The sequence below is a fragment of the Ischnura elegans genome, chromosome 7 (genome assembly GCF_921293095.1).
Source record: "Ischnura elegans chromosome 7, ioIscEleg1.1, whole genome shotgun sequence".
In the NCBI taxonomy this organism is placed as follows: Eukaryota; Metazoa; Arthropoda; class Insecta; order Odonata; family Coenagrionidae; genus Ischnura; species Ischnura elegans.
In genome coordinates this window covers 20,485,101-20,499,256 of record NC_060252.1, presented here as the reverse complement: position 1 = coordinate 20,499,256, position 14,156 = coordinate 20,485,101, and the positions used below count along the sequence as shown (strand labels likewise).

The 14,156-nt window shown below is 44.1% G+C and overlaps 1 protein-coding gene across 1 annotated transcript in view; it reads right to left on the bottom strand.

The window, feature by feature from the left end:
- LOC124162123 overlaps positions 1–9,038 on the bottom strand; it is a 62,044-nt gene extending 53,006 nt beyond the window's left edge. The window contains exons 1-2 of the mRNA XM_046538532.1: positions 8,606–9,038; positions 793–1,119 (exon numbers count right to left, since the gene is read on the bottom strand). Of these exons, the coding sequence (XP_046394488.1) occupies positions 793–1,119; positions 8,606–8,951 (673 nt within the window). The 5' untranslated portion in view covers positions 8,952–9,038. The remainder of the gene's footprint in view (positions 1–792; positions 1,120–8,605) is intronic.
- Positions 9,039–14,156: the final 5,118 nt, after the last annotated feature.

Genomic DNA, 14,156 nt, shown 5'->3' with positions numbered 1-14,156 from the left:
AGCAATAACGCAATTAACAAAATCACTTTTCGCCTGGAGTATTCACTCCATAAATGATTTAATATTACGTTTAATTTAGTAAGAGACAGCAAGTTTAATTTAAGGTCCCAGGACAATCGAAAGGCTATAATGTCATAAAAGACTGAACAAATCCCTCATTTGAATGCCAAAGAAAAAAGTGGTGTCACCAGAGATTAGTCGATTATCATCTTAAATGGGTCAAATTACTCGAGCAATAAGAATTTTTGGGGAAAGAAATTGCAACGCATGATTTTAATCGCCGATACCAAAGGTCAATGAGAGAAAACATCGAAAACATACATAAAACAAAAGGTGGTGGATAATATTGTCGTTCGCCACTTGTACTATTTTAACAAAATTTTGAGAATTTAAAAAGATAAGCTCTGAACTTATTAAAAAAATTATTCGTGAGCTACTTGCATGAATCACTCACTTTTCACACGAAAATAAACAAATCACAGTATTGCCATTGAAATATCTCGTCCGCGACTTTGATCACGTCCTAACTTCGCCACGACTAGATTTCAAATATTCGATTATTACATATAATTCGATTTTAAAATGACTTAGACATTTATGCAATTGAAGAAATTGACCATTATCACATTCTGCCCGATCTACCTTTCAAGCAGCACCACTCCATAAAGACCTTTCGGAAACGCGGAAGCATTCCGCGGTGAATTTTTTTTCGAGACCGAGGCAACTTTGACGAGACAAACAAGGGATTGCACTAAAGATCGTCTTCTCAACGACTCCGTTCGGGATGCACACCTTCATTGGTGACCATGCTTTTGAGGCGTGGGAGGCGGACTCCACCCCCAGCCCCCCGAGAACTTGACCCCCCCACACCAGCGCACTCCTCGCCTTCGACGCCACCGAGCAGCAACGTTTCGCCACCGCTCCTCGCGTCCTCTTCCGCCTCGTCCTCGGAGTTGTCGGAGGAGGGCGACGCGGAGGTCGACGGCGTGTAGGAATTGAGGCGGTGCGAGGTGCCCCTGGGCGAATGCTTCAGCGTCGAATCCTCTTCCTCGTCTTCCTCTGTGCCCGTGGACGAGTAGTCCGAGGTGCCCAGAAAATTCGGGGAGTTGCCGATTACACCTGCCATCAGCAACCAACAACAACAATGGTAGAATGCACATGTAAGGACTGATTCAATCAACAACACTCGTAAGCCTAATTATAATAATAGAAAATCACTTCATTGGAGAAAGGGAGGCACAGCCACAACAATGTAATAATGCAAATGAAAAATAAATAAGAGCATTTTATATGAGAATTAAACTATGCAAATTAATGAATGGAGTGGATGAGAAAAGGAACTCAACTATGAGCAGGAAGTTGCATAAACCTCCGCGTTTAAGGGAGAACTTAGAGGAAAATTTCGAAGCCGAAGGATTGAGGAAACAAAATGCCTCCAAAATACCACTGATGGGATCCTCACTCGGATGAAGGAATAAACCACCAATCACACATTCCAAAAACCAAATATGCTCATCGAGCGAACTTGAAACCCCTTACTTTGACACGATTTTCGAACTTGAAAACTTCACAGCTAACCACAATTTTCGCGTATCCAAAAGAGGAATTATCTTTGGAAGACACTTCCTCCAACTTCCTTCAACTACGCACTTCACCCCTGATTTTCATGGAGAAAACTAAAACGGCCACAATGGGAACAATCCGCAGCTTCACCGCAAAAAAAACATGATAAACACGAAAAGCAACAGGCGATATAACGTTGCCATGGGTGAAGAAAACAAATACACTATCGCGTCACAAGGAAAAACGAGTCGGTTGAACACATGCGACCCCAATCTTTCACGTATCATCATCAACGCAAGCTATCATGCTTTCACACCAACCTGACATCACTGATGTCCAAAACATCCAAGATAAAATAAGAGAACCTCATCCAACGCATCAATCAACCTCTTCTGCACCATTAAATCAGAAAGCACTTCTTGACTGGGGAAATTACTCAGTAAAATGCAAATTAACTCGTTGGTTACTTTGACACTTTGTAGGACGACAAATCTCACTTTAGAGCAGTGAGAGATAATGAGCTTGATGAGCCGAAACGAAACACTGCTTAATAGAAGTCACAGCGACGTCAACCGCACGAGTTCGCGACTCGCAGGCCGGTTGCACCCACGGAATACATATTCTCGGTCGCCCTATAGCCTCGACGCAAGCGGAGGAGCACTTCTGATCTGCCGGTCTCTGCTAGACGTGAGTGGCACGGGCAATTGATGGACAATGAAGGGTGAAAAGGCTTTCAGGGTCTTCGACAATTGACCCCGCCCCATAGCCGCGCGAAGCAGGCAACAGGCCAAGTGCGCGCGGAAGAATTGATCCTTAAAATACGCCCGAAGCCACGGTCGAGGGAACACAACACCCAAAGACACTGTTCGTCTCTTCACTAAATGGCGATGTCCACTCGCGAGAAAAAAAAAAGAATCGCAGATATTACCAATAATTGCCTTGGCGTGACTCTCAAGCATTTTTTCAAAACAGTTTTAATTCATAGAATTCATAAGTCGGGAGAAGAAAAGAGAATATCTCGAAAAGAATGCCATTCGATAAATTTGCGATAATGTACGATATTAATTGTTCGCTAAAGCATTTCACACGAGATATTTCGCATATTTTATTTCATGGCTTAGCGATGCAACCAGAATAAAAATTGGATTGCGACAGTACTAGATCATGTCTTTTAACATTTTAAATTACCATTCAACATTACGAGTAAGAATGCGAGGAATGCCGAATCCAAACAATATACAACAAACAATACAGACGTAACAATCAGACGCTAACGGAACTTGGAAAACAATTAGATCACAATTTTAATGGTCGCATTATTAAAGCTTAGACTTGGTGTTTCACAAGCTGCCGAAGATGGAGGGAAAAGGGAAAGCTTTTCGTATATTTTCTACGAACCATAATGCACGTCAAGAGGATTTTAAGGAAAAGGCAACATGCAACTCGTGGATTTCAATGAGGAAAAAACTTTCATTGGAGTCCAACGATGGACGGTAATTGCGAAACGAACAAAAATTAAAGAAAGCTAATCATCGGGAGAAAATGTAAATTAAAATTTCAAAGAGATAACAGTCGATGACATATTTCTCAGGTCAAGAAATTGTAACCGATTATAGTAAATTAGCAATAATAAGCAGCTCCTCGTAACCTATTTTATTAAAAATCCTCGAATTGATTTAAATAAATTTATTCTTGTAATCAACTGCACACTCAAGACATGCAATGATGAACTCTCACATTAACAGTTACGCAAAACTTGCGAGGACGAACTCATAATGGCACCATTCGCTGAGAAAGGAAGGGAATGATTTGCAGTTTTCGCCCTCGTGTGTATAAGTATGTTGAGTTTTATTCTCGCCAGTGATCGCTGCTTGAGCCCGTGAGGAAATCAGCGGTGGGGTTCTATTTCTGCACGTGGCGTCACTGAATCCAAAACGCCGGGCATTTGTACGGATTCGGAAGATCTTATCAAGCGCGCGCTGGCAAAACAGAATAGTACTGAACCGGGCCTGAGCCGCAAAATGTCCACAAGGGACTCAATGCTCATCGAACAACAACAAAAGGTGAAGACCAACCAAGGCACTTATTGGCATATGAAGAAGAAGAGGTTGATTAACGACTAAAAAAAAAGAGCCTTTTCAAGAGAGAACTTTAAACACACAGGCTAACGAATAACATGAGGTATCCAACGAAAAAATGTCTCCAGAAGAATCCAATCGAGATTTCAACAGAACATTTCTTACAAATATATCAATATTAAGGCAAGACAAGAGCCTTCAGAGGCAAGGAATTGAAAGAATGGCACAAGATGGAACCATCGTATACAGAGTAACCAACCGCTGATGCCATAAAACTACGAATATTCCATGATGCACATCTATTTCTGTTAAAAATATCGAGTCTAGGTCGTCAGTTTGCGTGTTTAAAACTCACTCTTTGTCTCTTTAAGTGGTTCCTAGAGACACGCTCATGTTTTTTAACAATAAGTTCTATTATTATATTTATTGTAGTTACTATAAGTGCTGGAGGGTTCATTCAAATATGAAGTAGCAACAATGGTGTTCCCAAATAATAACAAATCATAGTGTAATTATCCCCCTTAAATTGTATCGATTTTGTTAAACAAGCTAAACTCAAGGAACTTTTGATCATTTGTTAAATACGCTACGAGATGAAGCAGTTGTATCCGACGACCTACACACGATATTTTTATAATAGATGCATATGTCAGAGGCCGAGACGGAAGATACTGTATTTTATATATGCACATGTTTCACTGGCACCCGTGGGGATAGACATAAATGAAAACTGAAGGGGGAGAAAAACAGATTTATGGACTTACGTGTTGCAGGGTGGGGGGGTCAAATCACCTCTCACGCGCGGGGTTATCCCAATTTGACGGGTCACTAAGCGACACTCTGAGAACGAGAATTAATCGACGCGAGATAGATCTCGGTGGCCGCATCGAATCCGTGTGTGTGCTGGCGACGACGGTGCTATATTCACACTGGCTGGCACGGGTCCACCATCACTGCCGCCGAAGAAGAAGGGACACGCTGCGAGGGAGAGAGAGAGGAGCAGGAAGGCACGCACGCACGGCCGAGCAAGACACGACAGTGGCGGCTAAGTGTGACTCGAACGGGGAAGCGAGTCCTCGCAAAGAACTCGTGATTGTCGGAGCCGCAGACGAAGCTAGGCGATATTGGCGCACTGATAACGAGAGACTCATTACGGAGACAGATATGCCACCGGGGTCAAATGGGTTGAAATGACTTGGGGAAGCATAAAACAGAGTCGGGATGACAGTATTAGTTTTAATAGCCGGGAGGGAACGAGGGAAGACAGCTTTGGGGGAATACAAGGGCCACATTGAATGCATATATATCGAAAGCCTGAATCACACAGTCATTTTTTTTACATCGCTTTCGAGGGACAGATCCAGCGATCGCAACAAAATGGAAGAGTTAGAAGGTTCCTCTTGCCTTAGTGGCGTAGTCCGGGGGGTCCGGACCTCCCCCTCCCCCCCCCGAAATATAAAAACACAATTATAGTCCTTCATAAATGAAAACAAAATATTGAAAAATCAGGAATTTACAAAACGTTTCTTTAACAAATTATGTTTTTTTTTCGATTATGAAAAGTGTTAAAATTAGTTTAAAACCCATTACTTTGTCCCCGGTTTTTCAAAAATTTCCCCCCCCTGGTTTTGGACCCCCCCCCCCCCGAACGAAATTCCTGGCTACGCCACTGTCTTAACTTTTTTTGCAAGACAAACCATTTCTTACGGCCTTTTCCACAACATTACGTTTTGATATCCTCCCATTAATAAGAAATAACTTAAGCCTGAATACTTTTACCCGCCCCTTCCAAGCGATCGCTCCAATGATGGCGCGAAAAATTCGCAATTCACGCAATAATTTTCCGCTCCATGAATGGGAATCCAATCCCTTTTTCCAATCACTCAGCAAGTCCCTTTTTCCTTCGCTGAAACCATCGCTGGCACCGTCTTTCAGACAATCAGTATGAACCCCCGCTAACAGCGACTGTAACGCCACGCTTGGCTTTCAATCGAATGACAGTTGTAAATACGGGAATTGAGGGAATAAACGATGGAAAGAGGGACGGTGGGAATGACAGTGTGACCCTGGAAATGATCGGTTGAACGATCACTCTTTTGGTACCTGAAAACCTATCGCTTGAACTATCACTATAAAGGCCTGTTTACACGATACATTAACACGTACGAGTTAATGTACGTTTGCGTGAATGATTTTTGTGGACCGGAACGTAACATGTACGAATGCATGAACCAAATTAGAACAGGTTCTATTTTCTGTGCATGCATTCGCACAAGTTGGGTGGTTACACAGTGCATTTTGGCGTTCATTCTCGCGTTCATACATTTAGACATTAACCCGTACGTGTTAATGTACCGTGTAAACAGGCCTTAAGACGAAAAAATGATCGTGCGATTCAGGCTCAAATAAGTAGACTGAAAAAAAACCACCGCTGCATACGCTCTAGCTGTTTAGAATGATAACACAAGAAATTGGAAAGAGCAGAAGGAGATAAGCAATAAGTAATTTGATAGATATTCTCGTGGAAACTTCTACAGCGTGGTAAATTAAAATATATACGATACGATACGGTACGATTTTCGGGTTTGATGTCACGTCGTTGGAACGAGAGTATTTGATCACTTAATAGCCGAAAGGGGTCAAGCAACGACAAGTTTCGAGGAGGCAAGGGCCTCATTGAAGAAGCAAATAAGTGAAAAGCAATACAACATTCATTACAAGTTCGGATGACGAAGGAAAAATAGATTTACCACAGACTATAAACTTCCTTATATGGACCGATCACGGAAGAAATTCGAAAGACCAAGAGGAGATATACGATCGGAAAGAAGTTACAAGAGTTTTTCTCGTGGAAGCTTCTGCGGCGCGGTAAGGTGGAATATTTACCCCTTTCAGGTTTTCCATCATGTCATTGGAAATAGAGTCCAATAGCCGGGAGGGGACAAGCCAAGATAGAAAAGGAACCGGCAGAATACACATCCGGAGAGGACTGCTAAACTTGCTGTTTAGACTGATAATTAACAGAGGGACTTTAAAAGAGGACGACATGGTAAATAATCGAAAAGAAGCAATAATCGAGAAAAGAGATATTTCCTGCGGCGACTTCCGCAGAGTGGTGAAGTGGAATATTCCCGTCTTTCTGAGTTTGCCATCGCGTTAATCACACTGCTGGAGGAGTGTGCTATGACACTGAGGGGGATTGTTCCGGTCGGTTTTCATTCCGAACGGTAAGATTCCGATTGGTTCGAAACGCGATCGGAATTAGGCGTGCTCGAAATTGTACATACCGCTGATTCACTACGAGGGCTCATCCCATTGTAGAAATGAAACTTTTCAATCACGACAAATTCCGATCGCGTTGATAACCAACAAGAGTCTACCGTTCGGAATGAAAACCGAGCGGAATAATTCCGATAAACGTCAAGGAAAGCCGCTCCGGGACGACAAAAAATACTCACTCAATAGCCGGCAGAGTGCCAGGCAAGATGGTTCGAAATCAAGGGTTTCATTGTAGAAAGAGTAAGAACGCCGTTAAAAAACTTCACCGCTGACAACAAACTTGCGAAGAACATCGAAACATCACGAAGAGTCTTCCCGCAGATAAACGATCAAGCAGATGATTTTCTCGTGAAGATTTATATTTACATCTTACGGGCTTTCCAATTCGTGGATCACGCAATGGCGACTAAAGCTACCACGTCATTCTCGTAAAGTTGTAGTCCAGAAGTATACAGAGAGGATAATCAAACAAGAAGAGTCATGGAACGTTCCTTGTCGAACAAGGAGCGTTTGCTGGGATGAAAAACTCATGACTGAACTCGGCATCAAAGAGTAGAAATAGGCCGATGGAAGGCCTTGCCAGGAGCCTAAAAAGTGCTAAAGCATTGATGTATATTATTTAGTGTGTGCCAAAAATCTTATTGGTTGTCAGCTGGGTGTTTGTGCAACACAAAATGGAGCAAGCAATAATTAGATTTAGACCATTTGCGATTGGATAGTTCCTTAAGCGTGACTGTAGATGAGGTTAAAAAATCCGGATAGTAATGGCAAATGAGGGCATGGAAATCACATCAATAAGTATGAAAGGAAATCTTTCATAAAGAAGAGACTGGGTGTGGCTGGTAGCGTCATCTTTTCGATCCGCATTTAAACGGGAGATTTCCCGCCGCAGCCTCCGAAGACAAGGAGGCGGCTTCATGGAGATTAAATTATTATCCATTATCCGGGAGAGGTAGGCACAAAAATTGCTTCGTGATGCACGCGGAAATTCTCACTCAGCATTTGGATTCCATTCCGGTGGGAAGGGGAAAAAACACGGTAGACCATAGAACACGTTTCAGCACTTGCTTCCCTCGGATACGGAGGGCTGGGCGCGAGGAACGCCCGCCGCACCGTCACTATAAATAGCACGGCCGAGGCACAACTCACGAGAGAAAACAGGGTATCCACAACCCTGAGGAGGCACGAGGGAGATACACACACTTCATCAACACTGCTAGAACACTGAAAGCACTGAACAGGACGACGACAACAATGAACTCATTTCCTCAGCCAGAAACCGAGCTACTCGGTCCCGAACCGAGTCATTCGGTCCCGAAACCGACTTCCTACGTTCCGAACTATCCGAATGAGCCCAAATTTGGGCCAACAATGCAGACACACCACCAAAACTGAAAACACCAAACTAAAGAAGTAGACAAGAAACCGATTCCCGATTTCAAAACCAATTTTCTCGTTCCCGAATCCATTTATTCGTTTCCGAACCAACCTTCACGATTCCGAACATCCGAGTGAGGCCAACCAATGGGGAAATAATGAGAACACACAAACAATAATAATAACGTAAGCACTACACTAGAGACGTCGACAAGAACCCATTTCCTTATTCCGAGACCGACTTCATCACCGGTTCCGAACTGAGCTCTTATAGGGTGCCGCAGTGACTTGCTCAGACCAAGGCTGACCTTCGGCCGAGAGGGCCAAGGATGAGGAACAACAACCCTCGTCCCCCTCGCTGATCGTCTCCAGGGGGTGGATGGGCTGCTGGGCGAGCCGGGTTCGAGACCCCTCAGCCCCACCCTCCCCGCCTCCTTCCTCCTCCAAATCCTCCTCGGCTAGCGGCGCGTCCCCCGGCGAATCCTCGGAGACGGTCGAAGATCCCTCGGAGTCGTCGTAATCGTCCTCCGGAGGGCGTCCGGAGTCGGAAGGAAGCGCGGCCGGAGGGGTCCAGCCCTGCACGGGGCTGCTGTCCGGCGGTGCCACTGCCCTACTGGCGAGGAAGCCAGCGGACACGCCGAACCTCGGCACCATCCGAGATACGCCTGCCCCCTCTCCTTCTCCGTCGCCCCCTCCTCCCCTCTGCCCCCAGCCCCCGCCACCACCACCCCACCACGAGGACTCCAGGTCGGCCACTACTACTCTTCACTCTCACAGTCCAAGCACATCCACTTGCCACCCCCTCTTATTGGGGTCTCTTTCGATGCGAGGAGGGGTGGATTTACACACGCCTCCTCCTCCCCCCCGCTGCGGGCCACGCGCCGAAATTCTTCAGAGCCGTGCTTACGCGAGGCCACACTTGACGAAGGAAACGGAACAGGGAGAGATTGTATAAAAGGGTGCAGGGGGATATATGGGGAAGTTAGGGCGGAGAGAGGAAAAAATAACCGAAAATAAAACGCGGAGATGGCTAGACGGAAAACAGTGGACTCTAAAATTAGCGAAGGGGGGCTGAGGAGCCCATCCCCTCTCACACGAACCGAGGCATCCACGACCAGCCGACTAAAGGGACTTTAACACACTCGAAACGATTCGCCTTCCTCCATATCTCTCACTGAAGACGCACAAGCACTCTTTTAAGACGGTAAAGCATTAAAAAAAAGAACCCACACACACGCACACATTGAAACTCGGGCACATTAAGCTCCTTGCTTCACTCGCTAAAGACAACACCACCACTGTCCACCACCGAGCGGCCGCTGGTTCTCCGAAAGGCACAAGAGAAAGACAGCACAGATACACAGGATGAAATCTTCACGGGGGAGCGAAGTGTTCACGAAAGCTTTGGTCAATCAGGAAGGCAGGCAGGGCGCTGCAAAGGAGGAGCATTTCGCCACAAGGCACGTCTCCTTGGCCGAGAACCGGCAGACTGTTGAACGGCAAAGCGCTCCTAAAAGACTTAGAAAAGTCTGATTTCTCATCCCTGCGGCCACGCCATATACTACCCCCTCTATCTACTCCCCACGTAAGGTGGAGTTGTTTACCAATGCACCAGGGGCGGGGGGGGGGGGGGTTGAAAGGGATCAGATCAAGAGTGGGGGAGGGGTATTAGGGGTGGGAGTCGTGCACGGAAGGGAATTAAGGCAGCCGGTAGCAGCCGGCCAGGATCGCCGACTAATAAAATAAAAAGGGGGATGAATGTACGAAGGGGTGGGGGAGGATGAGGTTTATGAAACGATCGGTGCACGGGCCAGGGGCGGAGGGGGGCAAGCGTGTAACGTACACACAAGACGTGCGTGCATTCGTGCGCGAAATACGGTCCGCCAGGATACGGGCGAGAGAGGAAGTCCCGAACGCACTACACGATTGTTCGACGAACGTTCCCGAAATTTACCGAATGACAACGAACGTCACATTCACCAATTGTATGCCAGGCACACCCAAGACGAGAAATAGAAAACGATACGACCCCAATTTGCCTGCCGTCATTCACTTTGCGAGCAAATCACAGCAATAGAGGTCATACGATTTCCGGATTGGTTAAGATCACGGTCGCGCGCCTGATTAATCCGGGCGAACAAGAGACACGGACCGACCGTATATTGAGGCTCTCTAGAGACCAAACTAAATTCCCTACACGTATGTAACCATCTCGCGATTAATATGAATGAAAAAAAGATGGAAAGATAACGAGCGGAGAGTTTTGAGGGCGAAGAGACGGCTTATTCCCTCTCGCGATGCTTGGGGCTCCCGTCTGGAGAGAAGGTTTGTGTACAACTGATGTGGAAGGATATAGGGAAAGAAGGGGAAGAGGAAATGTGACGATTGGGAAAGAGTAGGAGGAGGGATAAGGTTCGGGAGACGACGGCGGCGGCGGCAGGGGCCTCTCTTGTGTTTGGGGGAGTGTGTGTTAGACTAGGGGGGGGTGCTTTGGTTCTCTCCGCACTGTGTGTGGGAAAAGGGACGAAAGGAGACAGACAGACGAACAGGAGGAATAGATGGGGAAAGATTGGGGGGGGGGGGGGGGGGGAACCATACGACCCTGTTGCGGGGCAGGGGTAGACAGCTTTCGTGAGGGGAGACGACACAGACTGAAGATGGGGGAAATCAGTGACAGGGTTGTGCCAATACAGCGAGGAGCATAAGGCACGCCAAATGCCTCGATTCCAACCCCGAAGAGAAAATTCGTCCTGTAACCTCACTAGATGAATGTACAAAAAATACTTGCACGAAAAGTATTATTATTGCGCAACAAATAATTTCGCAAAAATGATTGCAGAGGTCGATAATTTGTGGAATTCCATTATTATCACCCGAAACCAACAATGCTTCGTGAAATTCCAATCAATACTTATATTGAGAGGAAGTTTGCAAAGCACGATTACTTTTCGGTGATAAGTAAATTCGTGCTTTTATGTAAGTAATACCACTTGCTCTCTAAGAGTTACAACCTATAGGATGGTTTGGATAGGTTAGGGAAGAGGTCCCACCAAACTACTATTATTCACGTGTGTGCCACGGACTCAGCCGTGGTCGTGAGAAATTCACACATTCAGGGTTGAGGAATCCTTATCCCTCGGTCATCTCGCATTTAAAGGATTCTTTCTCTTCGTAAAACTACAACTACTACCATTTTAATATTTATTTACACTGACAGCATAGGAATTAAACGCTGGTTCGCGCAGATCCGCGTTACATTTTGTAGTTCATTCCGCACTTAATAGTGGTTATAATTGCAAGGAGAGGATAAATAAGTGACAGGGTTGAGCTAATGCAGCAAGGTAAAGGGAGAAGCCATGACAAATTCCTTGTGTTCAAACCCTGATGAGGAAATTTTTCCGTTTGAGCGTTCCTTGTTTAATAAATATATTTTTATAAATGTATAAATAAAAATGCTACCACTTAATCAGATATTCAACCTGTTGGTTGATGTGGATAGGTGAGGGAAGAACTCACATAGGATTTAGCCGTGGACGTCATAAATTTACATATTCTGAATAGGAGGGGTCAATTACTTTCCCTTAGCCACTTCGCAATTCGAGGATTTTTTTAATTCGTAAAAATACTACCATTGCTGTGTAAACATTTTCAAGGTTTGTGTCATTTCCTTGAAAGTGACACAATGTGTTGAAACCATGGTCGGTTGTTGAGTGTTGAATTAAAAAGTGTGGCAATTACCATTTGTGTTCTTTCATCATGGATATAGCGAACTTCCACAAAAGCAAGCCAGAAACGATTTTATTACTCTGCAAATATCCATAAACACTGACAGCAACAAAAATAAATCTTCACTGACTTGCCTTGCTCACGTTTTCACTAATCTCATCTTACTCTGATTATCGCTAACCGGGGTTACATTTCGTAGTTCAGTCGGCGCTAACTGTGGTTAGACTTGTAACCCGGATTAGCCAGAAACGCGAGTTAAAAATATCTTGTGCACAAGCCAAACTATGTGACTGCAGCTACTCGCATACCCTATTGTGTTTCCTCTCATTGGCCCCAGGGTTAAATATCGATATTTTTATCCATCAGAGAAATATTTATCGAAAATATGGTCTGCAGGTACGCAAGTTGATTCTGAATCCCTTTGGAAAGCTAGTCGCCTTTAACCATACAACCACTGAAATACTCAGCAATTAATGAAAGTTTCAAGGCCGTGCAGTTGCTGAATAAATTAACTTTCCCTAGTTCATGCTCTTTAATATTACATTCGGTATAGGAATGGATTGAGGTGAAGGCATATCATTACATCCGATTGGAACATTGTTTTTAAACAGTTTAAAGCTCAGCATACAGGAATAAGCTAAAGATTTTACTATTATAATAACAGTACTTTCGAATCAGTAACCAAGGAAAATGCAGAACAATGCAGATATACAATATAGAACAATGTGGACAACAATGTAGAATAAACATACATTATTATACAGCGTTGAAATGATTAATTTGGTTGGGCTGGTTAGGAATAAGTATAATTTTTTGCTGAATTTTTGCGTGGATGAAGAGTCTTTGATTAGTTTAGAAAGATTTTTCCATATTTATGGGGCGGAAGCGGTAAACGATTTTTGAAAGTTGAATGATACTGTGATACATGTAGATAGTTAAGTTCAGCTTTGGTAACAACATTAAAATTATAAATAAAGAGTCACGCAAAGGGGATACGATCCCAAAAAGGGCCACCCCAGCTCCAAACAAGACTGTGCCAATGCAGCGGGGAACAAGGGAAAAGCTACGTCAAAAGGGAAGGAAAATTAAAAAAAAAAACCCTGTACGCACAATTAACCCCTCTCCTTCATTCACCAGGGTACGCGCCTCGCAGCTCGCAGAAGTCGAAAATTTTCATATCCATCCGTGGGGAAGGGGTGGGGGAGTTGACAACATCGAAAAGAACAACAATGCGCGCGGCGCTTTCGCGTTGTCGTTCGTTGCCTCCCCAATTAATAAAAAAGACCCTCGGGCAGAACGATTTTTCAGTCGGCTGCAGGTGAAATTATATATGGCCGACGCGACGCTTCGTGTCCCTACTCGCCTTTCCTTTCTCGGCATATTAAAAAACAGAGAAAAAAATTGACACTTGAATGACAACCATGATCATTCCTTTAATTTGCCTCGACGTGAATGGAAAGAAATATGGAAAAATTGACGAGGTAACTATGCCTGGGATCCATTGGGAAAACGCCTATAAAAAATAAGATGCATGTTCACGACGACGATCATTGATAAGGATAAAAAAAAGAGTTGAAACGGGAAAGGTGAAAAAGTAGTCGCTGAACAAGTAACGTTTTCATGCACAAAAAACTCATGTATACAATACATAAACAAACCTTTTAAGCAAATGCTTCCACCTAATTCCAGGACGTTTCTGAAAGCTTTTGCGGAAACAAAAGCTACAATTGATATTGCCAAGAAATATACATAAAAACAAGAAATTATAATTCGACCACACGATAGAACGGTGTCATCGTTACTAGCTAAGTCTTTATTAGTTACAAGAGAAAGAAATTATGAACGTGATTACTTTAAATTCACTACCTAGTCTTTTGAATAAGAAATATTGCAGCACTATAATGCGCACAAATAATAGTAAGAAAAAGTGTAGTTTTTTGAAAAAAAAATTATGAATTGTCCGCCGAACAAACTAATACCCTTCACAGAAAAAAATTCTACATTGCGATACTTTTGCGCCACAAATTCGTTAACATTTACCTGAAACGTAATGGAATACCGAAATAAATGGATCGTTGAAAATAGACAATTTTGCCTCATCATAAAAAGGATTGAGGACGTTATTCAACAAAT